General features: G+C 31.5%; 1 protein-coding gene across 14 annotated transcripts in view; it reads right to left on the reverse strand.

The window, feature by feature from the left end:
- The window catches only part of LOC143252455 (uncharacterized), a 39,655-nt gene extending 13,984 nt beyond the window's left edge, over positions 1-25,671 (reverse strand). For 10 of the 14 annotated variants that reach the window (XM_076504599.1, XM_076504588.1, XM_076504598.1 and 7 more), the window contains exons 1-11: positions 25,442-25,671; positions 24,111-24,185; positions 22,147-22,281; positions 20,503-20,712; positions 20,105-20,294; positions 18,945-19,064; positions 18,496-18,627; positions 16,783-16,923; positions 12,745-12,898; positions 2,961-4,227; positions 1,509-2,245 (exon numbers count right to left, since the gene is read on the reverse strand). In XM_076504599.1, coding sequence (XP_076360714.1) covers positions 1,509-2,245; positions 2,961-4,227; positions 12,745-12,898; positions 16,783-16,923; positions 18,496-18,627; positions 18,945-19,064; positions 20,105-20,294; positions 20,503-20,712; positions 22,147-22,166 — 2,971 coding nt within the window. In that variant the 5' untranslated portion in view covers positions 22,167-22,281; positions 24,111-24,185; positions 25,442-25,671. The remainder of the gene's footprint in view (positions 1-1,508; positions 2,246-2,960; positions 4,228-12,744; positions 12,899-16,782; positions 16,924-18,495; positions 18,628-18,944; positions 19,065-20,104; positions 20,295-20,502; positions 20,713-22,146; positions 22,282-24,110; positions 24,186-25,441) is intronic. The other 4 variants (XM_076504587.1, XM_076504594.1, XM_076504590.1 and 1 more) reach the window with 3 other exon arrangements.
- Positions 25,672-26,408: the final 737 nt, after the last annotated feature.

Raw genomic sequence — 26,408 nt, forward strand, 5'->3', positions numbered from 1 at the left:
GCATATGTGAAATGGTTTGTCTGCAAACTCCATCCACTGCTTTAGAGCTAGCAGGACCAATCTTGAAAAGCAGACTTGGTGTAGGGTCTTATATAAGTGATGTAACCCAACAGCAAGAAGGCTAAAATGCACCCAAAAGTAGCCTAGGCACATTTAGTGTCTAAGAGTAGATCACTATACATGAATCTGGCATTGGATTTTATGTGCCTGGCCTCCTTTTTGACCTCATAGGCACCCCTGTTGAATATGTGTCTACACATTACTCGCAAACTAGCAGGGCCAAACTTGGCAAATGTATTCAAGTTTCTACTGTCAGTTTTAGTTTGTATTTTAGTGAACACTCCTGAAGAAGCTATAAAGCAAAACATCAAGCGTCTAATTAAACAAATACAACATTTTGGTGTTCTAAGGTTGTTTATTTCTAATGTTTTTTCTGCACCAATACGCACTACAGAAATTAAGAAATGAAAGTTAAACCTATTTGTTTTTTTTATTATGATGGTACTAGTGCACTAAATAATGTTTGACTTAAATAATGCATTTAAGAACACAGAATAATAACATGCACAATGTAAACAATATCCTGGAACTATTACAATTTAACTGACTTTCTAATCAAGAGAAGAGGGGCTTAAAGCAATTCCCTCAGCTCGTCAATATGAACAACAAGAAATACTTTCAAACTGAAGACAAAATTGATAGTACTGTGCACAGGAAACAATACATGTCATTTGTAAGATTAAAACTTGGCCTTTCTACTGGTCATAGCTTATATAAAACATTAGACAGGAATACCTGCACAGTTCCTGATTTCCATCCCACATGATGTATGTTGCTATTCAAAACACTGGTAATATTTGCAGTAAAAACTGCTTAAATTTTATGAGAAAACAGACCCATCATGGCACCAAATAACTCCAGTTTTCACACTCAATAAGACAATTTAACTTGTACAAGCTGAGAATGATCCTGGCTCTGGAGCTGAATTATCTCGCAGCAGTTTTGAGTGTTATATACATAAAAAAATATGTGCTTAAAAAGGTTAATGCAATCTTTGTTTTATGTATCTATGTTATGAGCTTGTATAGGCTATCCCATGAAGTTATACTTAAATTTTAAAATGTTATCAAGTTTAAGAACTTCCTGCCAACTGAACTAATAAAATAAGTAATTTTTACAGAACCTCAGTGGAAAATTAACAAAGAATCTTGTAAACCAGGTAACTGTTTATAATATGAAAGAAAACATTCAACAACAAAAATTATTGTTCTTATAGGTTATCCTTTAAACAAAAACCCTTAGTCCCACCCCATGCCTATCTGTCAATAGCTTATTTGCCTCTCCTCTTCAAGAATCAATCCTAGAATTGGAACTGTTAAAATTAAATCTAATTTTTATTGGGTTGGTTGGCTTAGAACACCAGTGTTAAAATATTCTATAATGAGGAAAACTCTAGAGTGACTGAATCTTAAATGTGAAACACATAGTAAATTCACACTTTTACTTACCTGAAACAATTCTTTGTTTATTCTTTACATCTGAGCTTTGTTTAACCTCATTACTACTCTGTAAAGACTGGTCTTCATCTTCTAGTGAAAAATGAAAACCTGCACTTGCCGAGCGGTTCAGTTCTTGATTAAATCTCAAGTTTGAAGATGAACCAAGTTGACTACTGTTATTATTGTTGTGTTGCTTATTTTGTCCTTTCACTTCATCTGACTTTGTAACCTCAGTACTAAGATTCAGCTTGGAGGACTTTTGGTTTTGTTTAGAGTCATTTTTGTCATTCTTCTCCATTTCCTCAACTACCAGATCATTTTCAGAGCCACTGTATGTTTGCTTTCCTAAATTCTCTATGTTACAACTGCTAGATCTAACAGGACAGTTGGAGTTGGTGTTGTCTCCTAACTCACATGCTAATCCAGAACCTACAGCAGCTCCTGTTTCAGTAAGATTTGGATGTGTGGACTTTTTGGTACTGCCCTCCGACAACAAATGTTTTTTACTTCTCCTAAAATTCTTTGGTGGTGAGAAGCCACTCCTTCTTACCAGTGTTCCTTCATCTTCACTGGCAGAGGACAAACGTTGAGACTGACGTCTAAGTCTAGCACTTACTCTCCTCGGTTGTACAGGCTCGGTGACTTTAGTCTTCTCATTACTCTGTTGTAATATCTTAGATTGCTTTCCAAGTTCTAATTTTGGCATGATATCGACTTCAGATTTTTTAGTCTGGCTTCTCGTTACCCTTAAAAATGAAAAAGGTTAAAATAAAAACAGTTGACACAAAGCTTCCATTCTTCCTGTAATTAAGTCATGCATTACAATAAAACTAATTAAAAACTGATATTACTCTACACCTTTATATAAACACTGAATTATATACATATTGAAAGCTTTCAAGTGAGATTAATGTAATGTGAAACTAACAGTAAATTAAGCCAACAAAATAATAAAATGTTAGTAGTTATAAAAAATAATTCTCAAATTAGTTTTTCAAATAAGTTAAAGAATTCATGAATTCCAGGTGAGTACAATATTTTGACATCTGGCAATGGCAGTAGCCTGTACTGGACCAGTTTAAAGTCAATTACTTCAAAACATTTCTAGTCATATTGTGATGTTTCTTTGTACATAATGACATAACAGGAATAGTGATTTATTTCAGTTCATACATTTTACACCATGCACAAAAACATATTTTTGCAAATTAATTATGTTATATATTTGTCACCAAAAATGTAAATTTTCCATAATGGCTAACAAAAATGTAATCACACTTGACAATAACTCCAAGCATGTCTGTCACTTGTTAACTTAAATTACATGACTGTTATCACCAAGACCTACATTTTAGTTAAAAGATTTTTTTTTATAATAACTTCAGTTTGTTATGACATTCAAAGTGAATTTCAATCCAAACTTTACACAGAAACAACACAGAACTGTGAATACCAACTTACCTTCTGTATGGAGATGCAAGTAATGGAAGTGACTTTCCTTGACACTTAGAAACTAGTGAAAGTTGAGGTTCCTCAATGTTAGGACTGATATCTGGATTATCTGAATGTTGGTTTTGTAAAGGATTATGATTAACCCTAACCTCCGTATTTAGATCACTCCTTGTAACTGTTTGACAACATCCAACTTCTTCAAAGTTCTTATGATGTTCTTCACCTTTCAAACCTGAACTCTTTAACTCAGATGAGTTGGATAGATTATCTTCAAGAAAGCAAGGTTTCGTTTCAACACTCATCTCATCTGATGGTTGAGCCTTGTTTTGTAAACTATTATTCTGAATGCATTTATTATTTTCTACTAAGTAAATGTTCTCTGTGCTATTTTTGTCTCTATCTTCATCATCAATAACAAGTTCATTCGAGTCGGAGTCTGACTGAATCAGAGACAGAGAATTTTCTCTAACATCACAAATATTCTGCTTTGTATTGTTACTATCCTTATCATCTTTATTTTCTAAATCAATAATTAAACCATCTGAGTCCGAGTCCATGCATGTAACCAACTCAGTAACATTGTGCTCATCAGCTGGAAGCTGATCTTCCCTTTTCTCTTCACTAGTGTTTAGAGCTAACTGTTCTATATTATGATGTGAATTTTTCTGACTAATTTCAGTTCCTGTATCATAATCACATGATTTTTGTTGCAGATCAGATTCACTCAGATTACTGTATAAACTTTGAGTTAACTGTGGTTCATCACCATGTTTTTTACTGTGAATATCTTGCCTTTTCTGATTCATTTCTATATCTTCACCAGTAGTGAAGTGTGTATGTATTGAGTGTTTGTGTTCTTCATTTTGTCCAATGTTTGTTTTTTGGCTCCCAAACAAATCTTCACTGTCACAGTCTCTTCTTCCAGATTCAACTAATCTGTGTTTTTTCTCAGAAGTCTGAGGATTTGTTTGGGAAGCATGACAGCAGTCACTGCCACCAAATGTCTCTAAATTTGATATACTGTTAACTTCATCATCAAAAACATCATCAGCAACAGAATTTTCTACCCTAGAAAGATCCTGGTTTACCTCCACATCTTTGATGTCTCCGTCTGTAACTGTTTTCATTCGTCTCATTCGAGATGGGTTGAAGTGGGTGAACTGTACTCTCAAAGAGTAGTTATGAAAAAGTGTGTTGAGTTCTCTACAACAGGTCATGTCTGTAGTTATTGGTGAATCCACACAAACTATCTTCTGTTTATTCTGTCCATCACCTTCTTTGGTAAAGATAATAACATATAACCCTTCTCAATAAACCACAACTGTACTACAGTATTTATTTAAGAGTAGTTAAAAATAAATACACACACAAAGTACTGCAACCTTATTATCATTATTTTACACAACCCTTTCAAAGAAAGATTAAGCTATGAAAATTTACAATAACAACTAAAACAACAGATAAAATGTTTAAGCTTCTAAGATATCAGATCTATCTATATTGCAAAACCAAAGACTTGACCAAAATAAATCAACAAAATCCATTTATGAGTTACATTTTAAATGCAACAAACCAGGAAAGCCAACTTTATGACAAAAATCAGATAAACTGTACACTTTTCCTCAAGTACTATTCATTTTTCATTTAGAATTCACAATCAGAGGTGTGTAAAAATAGCACTTTAGTCTATCTTTTGTCTCCCAGAAGACACTGTCCAAGAGATCTTTTCTTCAGTACACCAGCTTAAACCACAATTATTAAAGTATTATATTTCAGAAAATCAACACATCATTCAACACAACTGAAGGAGTACTGAATGAAAGGTCTCTATGATAATAACATGTGGGTGATAAAAAACAGTGAAAAACTATTTTCTACATGCCTCTCATTTTGATTCTGATAGACAAACCAAGAAAAATGTGGGAACAAATATTCTACTTACATAATTTTTAAGCCTATCAGTTTCTAACATTTCCTAAACTTTCAGCATTAAAACTGTAACACTTAAAGTATTATACACATATAGCATTTCTGTGAATCATTATTCCATCATTGTTCAGCTCAACTAATGAGATCAAGGATTAAACAAAAGACCTCTTGCACATTGACTTGTAGGGGCAGAAAATACACAGAAACAGGTATTTTTAAGTACCTGATTTTGAATCTGATGCAAATAAGGTAAGAAGAAACATTGTCAGTTTGGGAATTTTAATGGACTGCAACTGCATGTTGCAAAAGAAAAAAAAAAGAGCAACATTTTGGTTTCAGCAGTGGGGCCTCAGTACAGAAGCAACATTTTGGTTTCAGCAGTGGGGCCTCAGTACAGAAGCAACATTTTGGTTTCAGCAGTGGGGCCTCAGTACAGAAGCAACATTTTGGTTTCAGCAGTGGGGCCTCAGTACAGAAGCAACATTTTGGTTTCAGCAGTGGGGCCTCAGTACAGAAGCAACATTTTGGTTTCAGCAGTGGGGCCTCAGTACAGAAGCAACATTTTGGTTTCAGCAGTGGGGCCTCAGTACAGAAGCCAAAATCACAACTCCTTTTCTTTATACAAACAGTTACAGTCCATTAACACTTCCACAGTGTATAACATCCACAAATTAAATATTTATACTATAATTTGTGATACAATATATGTACCTTCACAAAAAAACAAGAGCAACATTTTGGTTTCAGCAGTGGGGCCTCAGTACAGAAGCCAAAATCACAACTCCTTTTCTTTATACAAACAGTTACAGTCCATTAACACTTCCACAGTGTATAACATCCACAAATTAAATATTTATACTATAATTTGTGATACAATATATGTACCTTCACAAAAAACAAGAGCAACATTTTGGTTTCAGCAGTGGGGCCTCAGTACAGAAGCCAAAATCACAACTCCTTTTCTTTATACAAACAGTTACAGTCCATTAACACTTCCACAGTGTATAACATCCACAAATTAAATATTTATACTATAATTTCTGATGCAATATACGTACCTTCACAAAATTTGGTAGACTTTTAATAAAGACTGCAAGTGTTGTTATGCAAAACAGTTTTTTTAATGAAGCATTTTTATTAAAGATTTCTTTGTAAAAACAATAAATCTGTTTCTTCACTAGTCCGAGTGTTATGATTAAAAAGCTATTCCTCATCCTAAAAATCTCGAATATTATTTGTGTAATCTCTAAAATATCCTAAATGCAATTAAAGCATTTGTAATAAGTAAAACTTTATATTTTGTCTGTATTTCCTTTACTCTAACTATATATGAGATGTGTCAATTTGACTGACCTTGTAAACACCATAAAATTATGAAATATAAATTATGCTTTTTGGTTCCAGAATGACTATAAATTATAACAAAAAACACAGATGTTTAGTCTCAATCTCATAACATTGTAAGTCTATACATATTTATTATTTTTATTTTATTCACCTTTCAGTTGTGCTTGGCTAACATTAAAGAAGCTGCAGTGACACGGCACTTGAGCACTTATGTTACTGTATCCAATAACATAAAATAAAACTTTAGACTTTACAAAATGACCTATCTTAGCAATGCTTTAGTGAACTAGTATTTAATAAAATACAGTCACATTTCAGTTATTATACATGTATATAGATTATTACTATTTACAAATAAGTTCTTAAACTTATTTTTCTTAAAATGTAAAACAGTAAATACACAAGCAGAGCAAACAAATCTCTTCTAGTTATGACAGCCTTTATACTCATTTGCTGCCAATTTTAATTTTATTAAGGTTGGCTAAGCCTTTATCATCGGCATAGGCTTGGATATCTCAAAAACTGTTGGTAAAGAATTTATGGATACAAACTGATTGCTTTCTATTGTGAAAGTAAGAAAAAAAATCAAAACAATGCCTCTAAAACCATAATAAGATAATTTATTTAACAATATTTTATGATTAACAGAATCAAAAGCTTTGGCTAAGTCAAGAAAAACAGCAATTGGATGAAGATCAGAATCCAAAGCTTCTGTAATACTTCCACAAGTTTAGCAACAGCAACCTCCGTTCCAAGCCCAGGCGAAAGCCAAATTGAGAAGGAGACAAAACTGAATGTCTATCAAGAAATGATAAAATTCTAATCTTCATAGATTTTTCAAATAGTTTAGAGAAATGTATTAATAAGGAAATAGGTCTATAATTCGTAAAATCAGAAATATTACCAGATTTATAAATAGGAATGACCAATGATAACTTTAAAGCATTAGGAAACTTCCTTGAGTAAAAGATAAATTAATTAAAAAAAGTCAAAATTGGTGCAAAAGATTAGCATTAGCTTTCAAAATCTTAACGAAACACCATCTACACCATTAGAAGCTGAATTTGATAAGGAGAAAATATTATTCATAGTTTCAGATACAGTAACAGGATATAGGTAACAAGAAGAAGAAGGAGCAGGAGGCATGCCCTGAGAACAAAATTTAGGATTGGAGCAAGTAGATTTAGCAACATTAACAAAAAAATAATTCAAATCAGATAAATCAGTAGTACCAAAATTACAAAATTTCTTATTTTTTTTTTTAACATCAATAATAGAGTTAACAATATTCCAATTCTGTTTAATAGTTTTAGCATTCTTAAACAGGTTATGATAATAAGTCCATTTAGTCTTACGGGTCAAGCTAACAACATAATTCCTTAAACACTTAAATCTAATCTTTAAATAAATATCATCAGGAAATTGATGTACTTTCTTTTTTTAACTTATCTCTTTTAATCATTAACAAAACCAATTCACTGGTAATCCATGGCTTAATTTTTCTAAACTTTCGTGACACAGAAACAGTAGTAGTACAACTTTGAATACAATCAGTTAACACTTCAGCAAAATTATCATAAGCAACATTAACATCAGAACAATTCATAACACAGGACCAATCTGAAAAATTCAAACAAGAACTCAATTCATTAAACTTAATCTTTTGAACATTTGAGACATGTTCTAGATCCGATAAAATGTCTATACATAAAACAATTGGAAAATGATCGGTCAAAAACTCTCAACAATATAAGAATAACAATTTTTAACAGTATTTCCACTAATTAAAAATGATCAATACAAGAATTAGTAACATTGGTTATCCGTGTAGGAGAAGAAATAATAATACTGAAGATTGTTCTCGGACAAAAACTTAAAATATGCATTCTTATAACAAACATCATCAAATGCCAAAACATCTATATTAAAATCACCAACAAGTATATTAATATCATATTTGTATAAATTCAATTCTAATGAAAGCTCATCAATAAATTTCAATACAGGCAATCTAGGAGATCGATAAACAACAAAGAGATTAAATTTCTTATTTTGAATCATACAAAATAAAATTAAAGCATCAGACTTAATGTACTGCACTTCTTTTATCATAGTCAGTATCTCAAATTTAACAAAAACTGCCACTCCACTAGCCTTATTTAGACCAGAAGATGAAGAATAAAAGGAGTAACCTGGAATCGAAAAGGAAACAAATCCATCCTCAACAAACCAAGTTTCAGAAAAAGCTATTATATGAAATTTAACAACGCTTGATTGTAAAAAAACAAGAAATTGGTCAAAATTTTGAGTAAGACTTCAATATTAACATGTATTAAATTTAAATGACCAACAGAAAAAACATTTGGTAAATCAGAAAGAGAAGACAAAGTTGGTGTAACACCAACAATATCATCAAAATCATCAGCCATTGCAGTATTTATAAATTATTAAGATCAATCAAACAACGTAAAACAATGGGCTGAGTAGTTTCTGATTTCCTAATAAGAATATTACCATTCGATACCCAAAGAAATTTATAGCCAAGATCTTTCTGTTTTCGTTTTGCTTGCATGAAAATATCCGATAATATGGGGAGAGATGTTCGTTAACATAAACTGGATAAGATTCATTACAGACCTTAATATCATTAGTATTAAGAGAGCGAAATTTAGTTTTCTTAAGTTTAAGCAGATCAAATTTAATTTGCTTACGACAAAACTTAACAACAATCTGTCTCGGACTCTTATTTTCAGTTGTTTTTTTCCTATCTGATGAACAGTGTCAATATCTGTAGGAGCACAGTCAACCCCAAAAGTAGTTGTAATCTTCTCAACAACTTCTTGCAAATTCTCATTAGGCTTCTCTGGAATACCTCCAATCAAAACATTATAGTTATAAGAATATTGTTCCGCTTCACACATCTTCCTCCGAAACTTGCCATCTCCTTCCACAATTCTTCATTCCAAATCCTGTTCAGTTAAGTTCTTACATCTTAAATGATTTCTTTTTAGGTTTTATGTTACATTTAAAATAACCAAAAAATCATAAATAAGTATATCAATACCACAGAATTTCACTATAATTTGCCAAGCTTAATAATTACGTTGTATGTTGTCTAACAAAAATATGTTATTTCAAGTACAGTACAAACAGAACCTACCTCTTTGAAATCTTGATTACAATTACTTTAAAATGGGGCTCGGCATGGCCAGGTGGTTAAGGTGTTTGACTCATATATTGACGGTCATGGTTTCGAATCCCCATCACACCATACACTCACCCTTTCAGCCATGGGGGCATTTTAATGTGATGTTTAATCCCACTATTGTTGGTAAAAGAGTAACCCAAGAGTTGGCAGTGGATGTTGATGACTAGCTGCCTTCCTTTTAGTCTTACACTGCTAAATTAGGGACGGCTAGCGCAGATAGCCTTCGTGTAGCTTAGCTCGAAACTGAAAACAAACTTTAATGCAGTCAACACTGTAAACCTTTGAAGATTTCTATGAAAACATGTAAAGAATGTGGTTGTAATGACTAGCTGCCTTCTTTCTAGTCTTACATTGCTAAATTAGGGACAGCTAGAAAGTAAATGGGAGATAGTCCGAGCTTTTGACTGGTTATTCACGTCATATGTTAAAGAGTATATAAGGGGCCATTTACAAAAATAAAAAGAGGTGAGTGCAGCCACTATGTTTGATTCCATACATGAGCCATACCTCAACAAACAGAAAAAACAGGATGTTCTTATTTTATATTCTAGCATGACAATATCGATATTTCGAGTTCCTAATTTGTAAGAAAGTACAGACTTAGCATTCTGACATCACAAATATCAAATTCAACATGCCATCTGACACACAAAATCAATATTTAGATAGTTTCTTAATTTAAAAGAAAATATTAAAAGGACACAACTCATACATAAAGTTTGAATTATGATCTATAATTTGATGACAAACTTACTAAACAAATTTATAAAATAACAGTTCAATAAAATTTTGAAAGCAAGTCAATAAATGACATGGCCTTTGACCCATTGTGGTAAGGTTAAAGTTCTTAAACCTACAAACTAAAAGAAACATGAAAGAAGAAAATGAAAACATATGCAGTTTGTGATTTTTTTACCCCAAAAAATTTATTTAAAAGGTTTTTTCTGGCATGAGTGAAGCTATAAATCACAGAGGCAATTTATATATTCACTATAAGTACTGTTATCAGTGTATCTTAGAAAACAGAAATCAGAAGGCATAAAAACATAATTCACTACCAATCAATTTACTACCACTACAACAATAATAGTGGGAGTTTATTACCATTCATCAAATGCTTGAGTAACATGATTCAAAATTAATTCAAATGTCTCATAAAGAATGCCTGGTACATCTTACAGTAGTAAATAACTACACCACGTGAACTTTAAGAGCAAATTCCAGTACCTCTTTAATGTGAGGAAAAGAAAAGATATATATATAATTGTATTCTTTAAAATCTGGATACAAAACCTAAATTGTTTGTTGTTTTTTTTATCTTCCATACCATTACTGCTTTGTTTGGGTTTTTGACTTTCTGAATGCTCTGATAGTAGATTGCTTGAGACACTTTCAAGTAAAAACACTTAGGTTCAATATTTTAAAACAATTAATAACTAAAAATATTGTAATACAGTGACATTTTATGCAAATGAGTTGTTACATAGTTTTAATACTTGTTATTTTTCATTATTAACATTTTTATAATTGTTTATGAGGGTTTATAACATCTATTCTCTTTTGGTCAACAATATGCTATAATAAACATTATTCCTAGAATTTTCTAGAAACCTTTGTATGAAATACATTTGAATCAGTTCCAGAAGTCATCTGAACAAAATCTACTACAGAATTAGCATTTTCTTTTTACAAATAAAATATTTTGTTGTAAGTAATATAGATATCCAAAATAAGTTCAGATGACTTAGCTTGTCATAAGTGGGACAGACTTAGCACAAGCATAATTTAAATAGTATGAGCTAAGTGGTCATAATACATGACCAGACATGAAGATATGTTTTCTGGAATCAGTTTCCTATTTTTCAAATCAAAAATGAAGTGAAACTCAGGTAGGTTTGGTTTAGAGTTAGGACCTTTTACTGAAATAAATATATGGCATTTAATATTTTATCTAATCCTCTATAAAATATACCTTTTGTTTTTTTTCCAAGAAGTCTTGGAGTCATCTGGAAATGCCAATAAAAAGATCTAATTTAAAAACCTATTGCACAACAACACAACATTTCAACTTTCCAGAGTAATAAATTTATAAACTTTATTTACTTATTTTATCCACAACAATTTGGATTTTTATATCATATATACATTCTTACTTCTACATAAAACTTCACTGGATTCTTGTTCATCTTACAACATACGAATGAAAGTGAAGAAAAGAAGAACATGTCCCCCAACTATGTCTGTCATATCCAGTGCTGATAAGGTCTTTCACCCAACACCATAACTCATCAGCTAGCAAGGATACAGTAGACAAAGCAGTGGTCTTGACTATTTACACCACAAACTTTACAGAACAATATCAGGAATGGTGTTATCTAAGTTAACTAAATGATCTATAAGTATTATATATTGTTTCGCTTTTTAAGTAATTTACATAACAGATACTAACACAATATTATTTATTTTATTTATAACACCAATTATTTAATTATTATTTTATTTTCTTCATTTAACTATACTTTCATATTACAACATATTTCATATTATAATTAAGTTGTTTATTTGGAGTTTAAACAGTTATTATAATAATTATTGAAGATGGAATTCAAACATTTCAAAACACTTAATTTAATTTATACATACATGTTAAATTTTTTTGCCTAAACTATGGTTTAAGCTAAATGTATTGATTTGGCCATTAATTATATATATACATATATACACATACACATCACTCACACAAAATACACATTCTTAATATTTTGTTTTATTCACTGCATGGTCATCCAATACTAACTCCTGATAATGTATACTTTAGAATTGTTCAGGTACTGAAGGGTCACTAATTCACAGAGTGTAGCTCACTGGGTGACAGCAATGCACTCAAGAAGGCACAGTTTTTACATACAATTAAGTATATAGTTCTCTAACAAAAAATCCCATTTATATTACATTAAAGATTATTATTGAAACATTATATTAAGAAGAATCTGTCTGAGTAAAGAGTTTTAAGTATGAAGTATTGTTTCTGTGTCTACAAGTAAATTAGTCTCGATACACACTGATGATGAAATAAATCTTCACTGGTTAATTAACAAAGCAGGCCGTGTGGCCAGTTCATATGTTCTCCATATCTTTATGTAGTAAACAAATCTATAAATGAATTAGTCACATAGTCATAAATTTAGAAGCAGCAGCATTAAAAACAATGATGAAAAAGTATACTTCACCAAGCACCTGATAAAACTAAAGAGCTTCTTAGAAACCATTAAGTATGTGATGTGTTTTGTACTCCAGTGAATAACTTACCTTCTTTGTTCTTTATTATAATAGGCAACTCCCACTGCTGATCAAAATGTGGTTTCTGGTTATTTAACAAAGTCTTTAGAGCACTCAAAGACAGTACAACATCTGCATTATATTTTCTTGCGAGGTTCTCAGCTATGGTGTCTTCATTCATGAGCTGGTTTATTCACACAAATACAGTTAGAAACATACACTGTAACATTTTTATTATTAACAACATATAAAAATAAAACTACCAAACTCCACATGGGAACAAAAACAATGACACCTGTCCTTTCAACCACACCTTCAGATGGGGACAAAAGTAATGACACCTGCCCTTTCAATCAAACCTTCAGATGAGGACAAAAGTAATGACACCTGCCCTTTCAATCAAACCTTCAGATGGGGACAAAAGCAATGGCATCCGCTCTTTCAATCAAACCTTCAGATGAGGACAAAAGTAATGACACCTGCCCTTTCAATCAAACCTTCAGATGGGGACAAAAGCAATGGCATCCGCTCTTTCAATCAAACCTTCAGATGAGGACAAAAGTAATGACACCTGCCCTTTCAATCAAACCTTCAGATGAGGACAAAAGTAATGACACCTGCCCTTTCAATCAAACCTTCAGATGAGAACAAAAGTAATGACACCTGCCCTTTCAATCAAACCTTCAGATGAGGACAAAAGTAATGACACCTGCCCTTTCAATCAAACCTTCAGATGAGGACAAAAGTAATGACACCTGCCCTTTCAATCAAACCTTCAGATGGGGACAAAAGCAATGGCATCCGCTCTTTCAATCAAACCTTCAGATGAGGACAAAAGTAATGACACCTGCCCTTTCAATCAAACCTTCAGATGAGGACAAAAGTAATGACACCTGCCCTTTCAATCAAACCTTCAGATGAGAACAAAAGTAATGACACCTGCCCTTTCAATCAAACCTTCAGATGAGGACAAAAGTAATGACACCTGCCCTTTCAATCAAACCTTCAGATGAGGACAAAAGTAATGATACCTGCCCTGTCAATCAAACCTTCAGATAAGGACAAAAGTAATGATACCTGTCCTTTCAATCAAACCTTCAGATGGGAACAAAAATAATGACACTTGTACCATAGTGAAAAGAAAACCATGTGGACATATATCAGAGAAGGTCTACACTTCTTGAAGTGAGATATAAAAACTAAAGGATAAATACTGCAAACAAAAAATTCCAGGAACCAAAATATAAAGGACCAAAACAGACCCAAAAACTGAAGATGAAATACATTTATACAGCCAACATTTTCTTTTAACAAATATCTGAAATTTGAGAGAACTTAAAAACAAGTAAGTCAACTAGATGCTAAATGCCTAAAAGTCTTTGAAAGAAGAGCATATTTTGCATACTGACCTTGAGTTTACAAAGAAATGGTTAGAGTAAGACAACCACATGAACACCAGGTATAACGTAAAAAATCTCAAGTAATTAGAGATAGGCAAACAAAATGAATGTGAGAGACAGACAGGCAGAGATAGAAGCTACCAGTTACTTGTTAAAATAATCCAAACTTCAAGCACTATAATTTCAGCCAGCAATAAATTTATCTAAATATTGAACAAAGTCACTCAAAAAAAAACAAATCCAATAGTAAAACATAGAACTAAAAAAAGAGAACATCTATCAAAAGCAAAACATTTTCAGGTGGAAAACAAAATGTAGCATCGACATACTATTCCAGATCATAGAGAAGGAACATGAAAAGTTTTACCGACAAGGCTCATTAACCTACTTTCTGGTATTCCTCAGAAATCTTGTTCAAGAGAAAAGGAAACAAAATGACAAAACAGAGCTCAGTTACTTAAAGATTACCCAGAGGGCTTGAGAAAAAGGAAAATATCACTCTTAACAATATATGTATCTAAAAGTTGACAAAAACAGAAGAGAATACACAAAGAAAAAAATATATAGAATAACAAGCAAAATGAGTATCAAAATAAAGAAAACTGTCACTTAACTCTCTAACTATGGGAATACTTTACTGCTCATATCATTAGGTTTTATTGTCTTACATTCAAAACGTCATTACGCTACTTTTTCTTGATGTTATATCAATTAGTATAACATAAAAGCTTAGCTGAAAATTGTTATTTTAACAGTATACAAGTTTTAAGTTCTTAATTTTGTAAGCTAATATATTAGGAAATCCTGAATGTGCCCTAGTGTAAGAAATACATTTTTTTTCTCTAGGCATCTCCTCTTCTCTAATTTAGTCACCACCCTTCCAATAAATATGACATTCAACATAAATTACTCACTATATCATAATCACTGAAACAAAGCATAATTTTTTTCTAACCTTCAACCTTGTTTTGTTACAGAGCTATAAAATAGAAAATCAGACCCCCATTGCCACACTCACCTGTAAAATCCTGTCTTTCAGAATTTGTCAATAGCTCTCTCTTATGTTTAATACCATATTATTTATAACCAACAGACAGCCAAGGTCTTTACCTATCAAAGGATGTATTATGTGTTACGAGCAGAGAATTGTCAATTTCTCTTTTAGTACAAACTTCATTCCCATGGGAAATATATCGACTAATTTGGATGAAGTTGTAACGGCTCTTGTTGTATAGTTAGAAAGCCTGAAAAATTGTGATAATTGAGAGACACCATCTGATTTTTACATGGTATTATTTTATGCTCTCTGGGATATTATTCAATTAAATAAAAAGTTAGTGTACTTATAAGTAAGGTTACACGTCATTGACAGTTGAAAAAAAAATGCAGGTAAGAAGTTTATTTCTTGTTTTTCATGTGTATTGTTTATTTATTATTATAAAAGTAAATAAAATGTAAAAATAGGAATCTCTACATTAGTTAAGGTTAGATTAATTGAATAAAAATATAAAAATAGTTCATAGGTCACATGTTGGAACAACTCAGAGTAGCTTGCATATAATGTAATTCAATAGCATAACATGAATTCTCTGTTTCCCAAGTGATCTATATTTACAATTTATAATGGCACAAACAGTAATTAGATATGATTCAGAGGGCAATAAAACAATACAATTTAAATATAAATAAAGGTAAACTGTTAAGAGTTAAAAACCTAAACCTACTTCAAATAAACAAATAGTTTCACATTACATTCTAAAGTCATTATAGAAATAGAAAATGGTAACTTATATTTATTTTTGGTGGTTAAGACGTTAGTCAAATTTAACAACCTTGTATAGAGTTAAGGTAGAGAAAATAACAGACAAAATTCTGAAAACAAGTATTTGAAATGCCTTTAGGAGGTTTTAAGGATTATGGAAATGTGAGATTTTTGAGATGAAGAATATTTTTAATCATAACATGAAAACCACTTGGAAGAATAAAAACATCTCAGTATATTCACAGACAAATCTTTCTTGAGATTATTAAAAATATTTCATTACAGAATCTAATTTTCTGTATGAGAAAGACTTCTAATGTTTACTGAAAATCTGCCAGATACTATAAACATATACATACTATATTAAATATAAGTAGTATCAAAACTGTAATAACTTTAAACAAGAACAAAGTGAACACGTCTGTTGATTTCACTAAGTCGTGTAGAAAGTTATAAAATGATAGTAAATTCAAAACATTCAAACATTTGTTTAACCTCAAACATTTACAAAAACTTTTTCCCAGCTTTTCCAGAATTATTTAAGATTACAATGTTTACTTCTTATAGAGTTTAAAGAAAGTCTAACAAGTTCCAAAAATGTACATATACAATAGATTTAACACCCTATACAGAATAAGAAAATCTGATTTTATGAAAGTTAAACTTTTTTCAGAAGGAAACAAGAAGTAGATTTGAAAGGTAATTTTCTAATAAAATACCTTAGTAAAAGTATCAAACATAAATGTGAAGTGTCAAGTTGGAATCAAAAGTTCAAAATGTAAGAAATTTATTTTCACAATTTTTTTTCAACTCAAGTTTGAGAATTACTTTGAAAAAGAAAAACTGTTTTAAAACTTAGCAGCTTGCTTTTACAGTTCAAGCCAAAGAAGGAATACAGTATCTCACCTTTTTACTCGGGTGTACTTGATTGTAGTGTTTGGTATTAGAAAAGTCTGGAACTGGAAACCTCTTGGTAATCTTGCTATAGTCAAGAGGAAGAATACATTTCCTGTCCAAAGATGGTAACACAAGCCGAGGAAGTCTGCCCTGCCAATAGTATCACAATTAAGTGCTATGTTTCTGTGAATATCAATAAGGTAATTATTTATTCAATATATAATATCTAATTTTTAGCATTAAAATTGAAGTAAAATAGTAGTTACATCTTCATAATTGTATAGCTAATACATCAAATTATCATTGACTAAGTCCTTTCCATATACTTAATCATCCAATCAATCGTTCCTCAACCATATGACAGTTTAGAAGAGACTCCTATTTAAAAGCAATATTTATCTGTGCTTACTTGAATTATAGTGTTTATTCAAGCATGTGTCAGCTGACAGTTTTCAGAAATATTCACATGAGAGAAGGAATGGTGAGAATGTGAACATTCTGAATGAAAACCTTAAGCCCACTATTAAACCTCTAGTTGCATGTAAATCTAGAATACCCACAACAAATAACACTGGAAGGATATAAAATACAAATAGATGCCATCCTCACTGAGATTGTAAAAGAAGCAACGAATCTCACAAGGTATGGAAATGTCAAGAAAAGGAATCAAGGGTTAAAATACAGTACCTAACATCTCTCTTCCTAAACCACAACTGACACAGTTGACCAGTAGTTCCACTACAACCAAAACAGAAATTATATATACAAGTAAACTCATAACTATAGTGACGACTACAGTTATTTCAATATGGGTAAATACTGTAATGGGTGAGATCCCAAAGGTCAGTAACAAAGGATGTAATAGAATAATCCTTCAGTCAACAATACAATGTTTATGTCAAAAATACAAAGGCAGATGTCAGAAGTCTTTCAACCAGCATCATGATGTTTCATTGCAACAGAACAAACAAATAAATAAAAAAGTTATACTCTGTTTTATTATATGCCAAAAGAATAAACAAGCATGTAATGAAAATGCCCCTCACTCACTACTGTAGTGATACATATTATACTTAGATCTTCAGGTTGATTGTTCCCATACAAATTATTCAACTTCCATAAATGGTCTAATTTAGAGCACAAAAACTTTGACACAAGGTAATTAAATAAGTGAAATATCCTTTTGGTAATATAATGACTTATGTCAACAAATATACAATTATTTTTAAAGTAATCTTTCTTAATTTCTGCAGTCCTAAAATGTGATTTATACCCTGTCTGTAATGATTCTAAATAATAAACAAAACATGGACTTTTCTAAACTTACTCTGAGTAATTAGTAATGAGTAGTACATTGGGAAGTAATCTAAGTAAAACATTCATAAATGTAAAAGCAGTTTCAGTATCAGTTAATAAAGAAACAGACAGCTACAAAGAAAATAGGAAATTACTACTGATGTACTCACATGTAAGTGTCTTAAGACACAAGTATAACAAAACTGTGATGTACTCACATGTAAGTGTCTTACCAAAGTCGTAAGACAAGTATAACAAAACTGTTAAAAGGAATGCTTGCTCACATAATATAAAAACAGTTATTTCAACTGATATTTAAAAAAATATATTTTATCATAGTAAATGTAATTTATCATGTGTGTGTAAAGTCAAGTAAAAATTAAAAATACTCACAAAATCATGTTTTAAAATTTCAGAAGGACTTACCAACTGTAAGATTGTTTGTAACTGCTCAAAAGCCACTTTCTGCATTGGCCCATTTGGAAATGGAAGCACCCTGTCTGTTACAAGGTATCTGTTGTAACGATAAGCCCGACAAAATTTGGATCGTTTCAGTTCCTGTAAAATAAATTTCAAAAAGAAAATGTCAAAAATAACAACAATCAAATAAGTTGTTAACTTGAACTATGTACATCCTCTCTTGGAGATTATACTTTCAAAGCCTTTCTTCATTGTATATATTTTAAAATGTGAGTAATGTTTTTATCATAAATCAAACAAATTAGAATCTTAACTACAAGTAATACAAGTGATATTCAAACCTAAAACAACATTTCTTTCTTACAAAATATTATGTTACCAGTCATTTGAAACTTTTCTTTAGTATTACAAACTCAGCTGAGTTTCATATCATGTTAAAAGAAAAATAAACTAACCTTTACATATCTCTCAGCTTCAGGGTGTATGTACAAGAATGCTTTACTCCACTGTCTGACAGATGATCGAAGGTGTTCGCTGAACTCCTGCTGTTCTGTAACAACTTTACTGTGTAGATCCTGTTAATTATACAAATAGCAAGGAAATATACAAACCATCAGAACATTCAAATAAAGTAAACATTGAATGAGTTCTATATAGAAACTTTTACTGTAATAATAAATACTTCCAACAGTCACTTTCATAGAGCTCTTTCACAAAAACACATTATTTTCTGCAACATGTTCTGAAAAAGGATACATCCTCAATCATCCATCTTGTGTAAACAAAGACTCTTGAAAATACTTCAATACATATAGACCCAACATTTTGAGACTTTTAATGATTAACTTTGTACTCATAAAATCATTAAATGGTTCAGAGTTAATGGCCAACATCCAAACATTAACAAATATTAACACTGATAAATAAAAAATTAAAAGCAATAAAATCATCAGAAAGTGTTTCATGATTATATCCAACAACCCCAGTAATATATTCTGGGTTTAAAGGTTATCTAAATGTCCAAATCTAGAAATAATCAACAACAAGAAAGACATCGCTGGACACACAGCAGGAAGAACAAAACACGAAAACTACAACAGGAAAAACAAAACTATATAGTTTGTCTTCTAAAATGATAAGTAATAAGAAGGAAAAATAATTGCTCAACAGCATTTCCATTAAAATTACCATCCTGTATATCCAGGTTTGAGATAACAATTTGAACAGATAAATGCAGGAAATTAAAAAGTATCACGTTAGGATTCCTTCTTCAATTACATAATGGCCAGCATCAATTAGATGCATGGCATCAAAAATGAAACAGCACATGCCAGTCTTAACACTAATGTTTTGTTTTGAATTGTGTGCAAAGTTACACAAGGGCTATCTGTTCTAGTTGTTGCAAGTTTAGCAGTGTAAGACGAGAGGGAAGGCTAATCTTTTACCAACAAATAGTGTGATTAATCATTACATTATATTACTTCCACAGCAGAGAGGGAGAGCACATTTGGTAGGATGGAGATTTGAGCCCATTACACTAACGTTACCAGTTATGCACCTTAACCACTAAGCCGTGCCAGTCCTAACACTAATGAAGTAAAAGAAATAGACATACTGCAAGTTCTTTTATCTCAGCTTTCTCAGCTTCAGTAGGACACTGGACAACTTTCGATGAGTACTTCTGAAGAAGGTCTAAGTAACTTCTATGTTCTTGCTTTGAAAGGCAAGAAAAACGTGGTGTCTTACAAGGCTTACATTGTTGCAACAATTTTTTCTTGTTTGAAGTTGATTTTTGAAAATTTTGTCTGAAAAAATAAGATATAGAATGTTGTTCCATAATTAGAAAATTCCTAAAATAATTATTAGTAATTTGAAAACATACCGAAGAAATGAATCTTTAAAATATTTCATGTATTCCTTTTAATTATAACAACATTCCAGACTAAGAGCTAAATGCTAAGTTGACAAAAAACTACCAGATACAATTTTTACCATGCACTTGAGTTTACCAACCCTAAATCATTTGTATTTGACAAATGATCTTCACTGTCAGATTCTAAGCTCCAAGTTTTGATGTCAGGTTCCTTGTGTTCAACATTTCCACACTGTCTCGAACGCCACTTTCTTTTCAAGCTCTGTATCATGTCATGATAAGCTACAGAATGAATTTCAAAGCTTTCCTTGCTGAAGAACCCTTCTTTTCCATCCAAAACAGGAGTATCCCTAAAAATAACCTGAGCATATACTAATTATACACAAAACACATGTTGAATACTACCTTATTCACTAAACACAAAAGACATGTCGGATAATACATTTACTGACTATACACAAGTCACACGTTGGATACAACATTTACTGATTAAACACCAAACATGACAGATATGACATCTACTGACCACACACCAAACCCATGACGGATATGACATCTACTGATCACACACCAAACCCATGACGGATATGACATCTACTGATCACACACCAAACCCATGACGGGTATGACATCTACTGATCACACACCAAACCCATGACGGATATGACATCTACTGATCACACACCAAATCCATGACAGATATGACATCTACTGATTATACACCAAACCCATAATGGATATGACATCTACTGATTATACACCAAACCCATAATGGATATGACATCTACTGATTATACACCAAACCCAAAATGGATATGACATCTACTGATTATACACCAAACACGAGAGATATGACATCTACTGATTATATGACAAATATGACATGACAGAAAGAATGAACAAGATGTACAGAACAGAACAAAAAAACACAGACAAATGCACACAGAAAAGGCAAAACAGTAGATAGCTCTAGGAATCTAAAACTGATACATTTAAAAACACAGAAGTCACATGATTCCCCAAAATGTAATTATATTCCTAGATAGCACTATTTAATTTAAAAATTGTAACAAAAAGTGAGCAAATATTTTTTAAAAAAATTCAATTTAAATTCTAAGGGAAGAATGCCTCAATAAACTGTAATATAAGTAAAACCTTACTGGTCTTAAATAAAAGTTCTAATTCAGTTTTTTGTTCAAGATATTCAAACAATATTACACAAGACCTATCTCCATTAGATATTCCTAATTTTAAACTGACAGGCTAGAGTTACTATTTAAAGCACATAGAAGCTTAGGACACAGTAACCCAGGATGCAATTTACAGTAGTGTGTGAATATCTGCATTAGATGTTCCTAATTTTAAACTGACAGGCTAGAGAGAGGGTAGCCATTTAACAATGTCCACCACCCAATTCTTAGGATACTGTAATTGAAGAATGGAATTTGACTGTCATCTTAATAATGCATCTACAGATATAAGTGTAGAGTGCAATTTTACTTTTTTTGTGGCAACAGAAGTAGACCATGGACCTTTGGGTCCAAAATGTGACATGCCAACCACTCCAACTGATTGAAATTAATTAGGACTACACAGATAGACATGATAAAGCAGCTAAGTAGATATGGAAAAGTCATGCAAGTTCTGCACAACAAGAATATTCTTACCAAATGTTTTGTATGTAAATAACTGGTATGTTTTCAATGTTCATAAAATCAATAAATGATGGAAAAAAATAACTTACATCATTCATCACTTAAATAGTTATGAAAAACAAAACTCACCAGCTAAGCTGGAAAGCCATGCCTAACTCTGTATGTCAAAGGAAACAACTGGAGAGTGGCAATCGTGTAGTCCAAACAATATCAAGAAAACAGAGTTGCACTGCACTAATCCAACAAAACTCGCATAAAAGGGCACTGAAACATTTTAGTAAAAGCCAAACGATATATATATGATTTATTATGTGGTACCAAGTATAAAACACTATTTATGTTGACTATTAATTATATACACGTATAATAAAAACACCTCTTCAAAACTGAAAACAGTGATGCTAAGTAGTAGCTGCACACATTAGTTACACATACTTTATTATCCTTATTCCTAATAATACAAGTTGTTTTAAACCTAATAGTTATTCCATAAAATACTAATTATAGAGAAAATTTACAGTTTATTTTTTCATTGTTTAGTGCAATTTCCTTTCTATTAAAGTAAAAACCAGTTGTTAAAACTTTAAAATCACTATTCATAACTTTAATCCAGTGGTGCTCAATTCTGTGATCCACAGGTTCCCTTCAAGTGGTCCAAGGAAAATTACATAATCACACAAAAGTAGCAGAATAGTATATAACACCCATTGTGGTCCAATGAGATAAAAACATTTAAGTGGTTTCTGAATTAAAAACACCAAGAAACACTGGTCTAGGAACTTGTAGAAAACAACATTTATTAAAAAAAAGCATAAAACATAAAAACACAAAAATGCAGAGTACTTGAGCAGTATCAAGGCATATATGTAAATAGGAATAACTCTGTGCAGATTTGTTCAAAAAAGTGTATAGTAGATTAAACTGAATGTAACATTAATTCAAACAAGCAGCATTAAATAACCTCTACAATAAACACAAATAAAATATTGCAGAAAACAGTTCCTTCATAAAAAAAAATATTAATTCTACATGTACCTTTTAGTGACTGCAAGTTGAGAAACTGGTCTAAAATATGCAAGTAGCTCATACAAATAACAATGCTTATAAATTTCAGATTGGTTGTAACATCAAACTAATATTGCAATAGTTATACCATGACAGCTTCAAATATACTGAATTTTTATACATCATACATTCTGTATTTATAATAACTCTCACTTACACCCAGCAAATAGTACAAAACTTGGCAACACTGTACTGCACTGTTCTGTATTTTCATTGTGAATTACCCTGACCACCAAAGTCACCTCGTATGAACCTTTGATCATTTGATCCCTAGCATTATTTAAAGCACACTACAATATACAAGACACATGTACAGAATTTCCCAAGATACAATAAACAGTGTTGTATGAAATGAAAGTCCTGATATTACAACAAAGGAGACAAACTGAAACATATCACTTACAGTTCGCTAGCTCTATCAACTTTTCAGCTGTTCATGTATCATATAAAAGTCATTATAAAACTAAAATCTATGATGTACAAAAAGAAATTATTCTTTAATATCAGTTATCATAAAACCACTGAAGATGATAACAGAAAATAATTTAAAGTTGAGAATTTTTGAGTATTTTTGATCCAATGTGAACACAAGTTGCATTCTTTAAAGTCCCTGTTAATGAGCAGCATCTGCCGAGGAATTTTGGATGACATAACAAGCTTTAAGTACAAATCCTCATAAGGTTGTATTACAACATAAAATGAAGAAAATATGACCATAATGGAAGACACCTAAGGACCTAGAATTACCAAGCACATCCTTTTATAACAGATATTCTTTCTGTTCATGACTGTCTACTAGGCTTAATTTATTCAAAATTTGCTTAGCTGGACAAAATGTTAGGGTTTCAGATTTTTCTGGCCAGCATCTGTACAATCAGGATCGCAAGGTTTGTGAAAGATTTTATTGAAGTGTTTCAAGTAATTTATAGACTTTTAAATTTATTTTGTGATTTTATTTATTATTGTAAGAAAAAAAAAAGTGTCATATGCTGTTGTTGGATATAACTATAGAAATCAATGTAGACTACCTTTGTCATTCACTTCAGTTCCAGAATTTCCATGTTTTTTTTACTTCTCAGGCTTCTTTAACAAGGACCACTCTCCTTAAAGAAAGAAAGTGATGCAATTTCAAAATGCGGGGAAGCATTATTAATCAATATCACAAACTTCTCCATATGTCACCCCACACATAAATATATGAATGACATGAGTACAAAGTTTACTTAATTCATTGCATCTTTTTTATGGTATTTGTAAATACATCTATTGTCTTTCTTTAAATATTTCTTTATGCAATATTTAAGCTAGATTTAAGGTGAATGTCTAAATAAGCATGAATATTTTTGTCTTCTTTACTGGAATTTAAATTTATTTTTACTTTGCACCTTTTAACTGAAAGTATAATCCACAATTTATGATTTTTCACTGAATAGTTCTGACTAAGTTTTTCTGTTCCTAGGTTTTTATTCATCATTGATTTTTACCTAAAGTATTTCAATGAATGTTGTAGCTTATGCTAAGGTAATAAGTTCACTCCACAACTTTCTTAAAAATACCTAATTTACTCTTCTTGCTATTTAGGTTTTGTTATTAAGTTTACAATGTAAGTTGTCATTAGAAATCACACCTTGTTACCATTGAAAAATTTAAAATTAAACACATGAAACTCATAATCTAAAGCCAGTTGTTTCTAGAAAAGAATGTTCTAAACTCTAGGCATTATGATCACTGCTTGTATGTGGGTACATGTTATGAAAATAAAACAACCACCAAGCTGCTTGCTTTTACATTCTAATGCCCGATCATCAGATCTTAAAACTATTGGCTTTACAGAATAATATTACTATTAGTATTACACCAAAAATTCATAAAACATTGTCATATGTGACACACAAATACTTAAGAATACATGAGTAATCATGGTGTTGTTATTTATATATACACATATATATCAAACATCTATCGTTTACAATTTACAAAACCACATGAACAAATGATGATCATTGTTAGTACAGCCATTACTCAAATAAGTAACACCCTAAAAAGAGTAACGAATCATAACTTGGACAATCACTGGACATATACCACGTTCTGCAGATATTAGGTATCGTCAATCAAATTTCATAAAATACTTCTTAGGGCTTACTAATATTAACGTATTTTCTGTGCCTGGAAATATCTGCAATCCCAAAACCGAGTATTGCCAATCTTGTCCATGTGAAAGAGTTTTATTGCCCTGGTAAAATATGTTTCCAAACTGCATTGGTATTCTTCCACTTATTAATAATGTAATACTAATATAACTAACTTTTAAGTAAATAAACAGCCACACTCAGTTCGTGTTCGACAATGGACTTACCCACTCAAATTCAGTCAAAGTTAGGCTAAATTCCCGCTTCAAAAACAAAAAAATCGGAATATATATCTTGGAAGAAAATCTCTACGATTAAACTGCTTATTAATAACAATATCTCGCTGGAAATATAAGAAACTACTACTATTATTATTAATTAAGTTACAATTAAAGTTTCATAATTCGCGTGAGATCAAATCTGTTTACGATGATGACCAACAACCATACTTACGATGCCATCTACAAAATAAAAAAAGAACTTTATTGTCATATAAATACGCAAATAAAGCGACTCAAACAAAAATTGTATTCCCTCAAAACGTATTACAAATTACAATTTTCGTTTATTAATTAACAAAACAGATCACTGCCTATTTGAATAATGTTGCTATATAAATTAATAATATTTATATCTTTTTTGAACAAAAGTCTTGTTTGTTTAGTTGTTACGAGGGATATCTGCACTAGATGTCCCTAATTTAGCAGTGTAAGCTCAGAGAGAAGGTAGCTAATCATCACCACTCGCCGCCAACTCTTGCACTACTCTTTTATTAATGAACATTGGGACTTACCGATAATTTTATGCCTCTACGGTTGAAAGGGCGAGCATGTTTGTTGAGACTGAGATTCAACCCAGCGACCTTTGAATTTCGAATTGACTGCCCTAAAACCTGGCCATGCCGAATCGAAGAAACGTCTACTTATATTTATCAAATCTTTCACCGTCATTTCGTATGTTTTGCTAACCACTCGTCCTGGCAGAAGACAAGGTGAAACTGAAGAGGACGCATAAATGTACTGAAGCTAGTTTCTCCGATATCAATACTTCTGATATTTCGTTCCTTTTACTGTGTTTTTTAGGGTTCTCTGATTGCTACATATAATATCATTTTATAACTGCCTGGAGCACCTATCCCTCGACGGAAGTTATGAAGCATCATGATTAATGAAAGGTTGCTTTCTTTATATGCAA

This window comes from Tachypleus tridentatus, chromosome 6, assembly GCF_004210375.1.
Source record: "Tachypleus tridentatus isolate NWPU-2018 chromosome 6, ASM421037v1, whole genome shotgun sequence".
NCBI classification, from domain to species: Eukaryota; Metazoa; Arthropoda; class Merostomata; order Xiphosura; family Limulidae; genus Tachypleus; species Tachypleus tridentatus.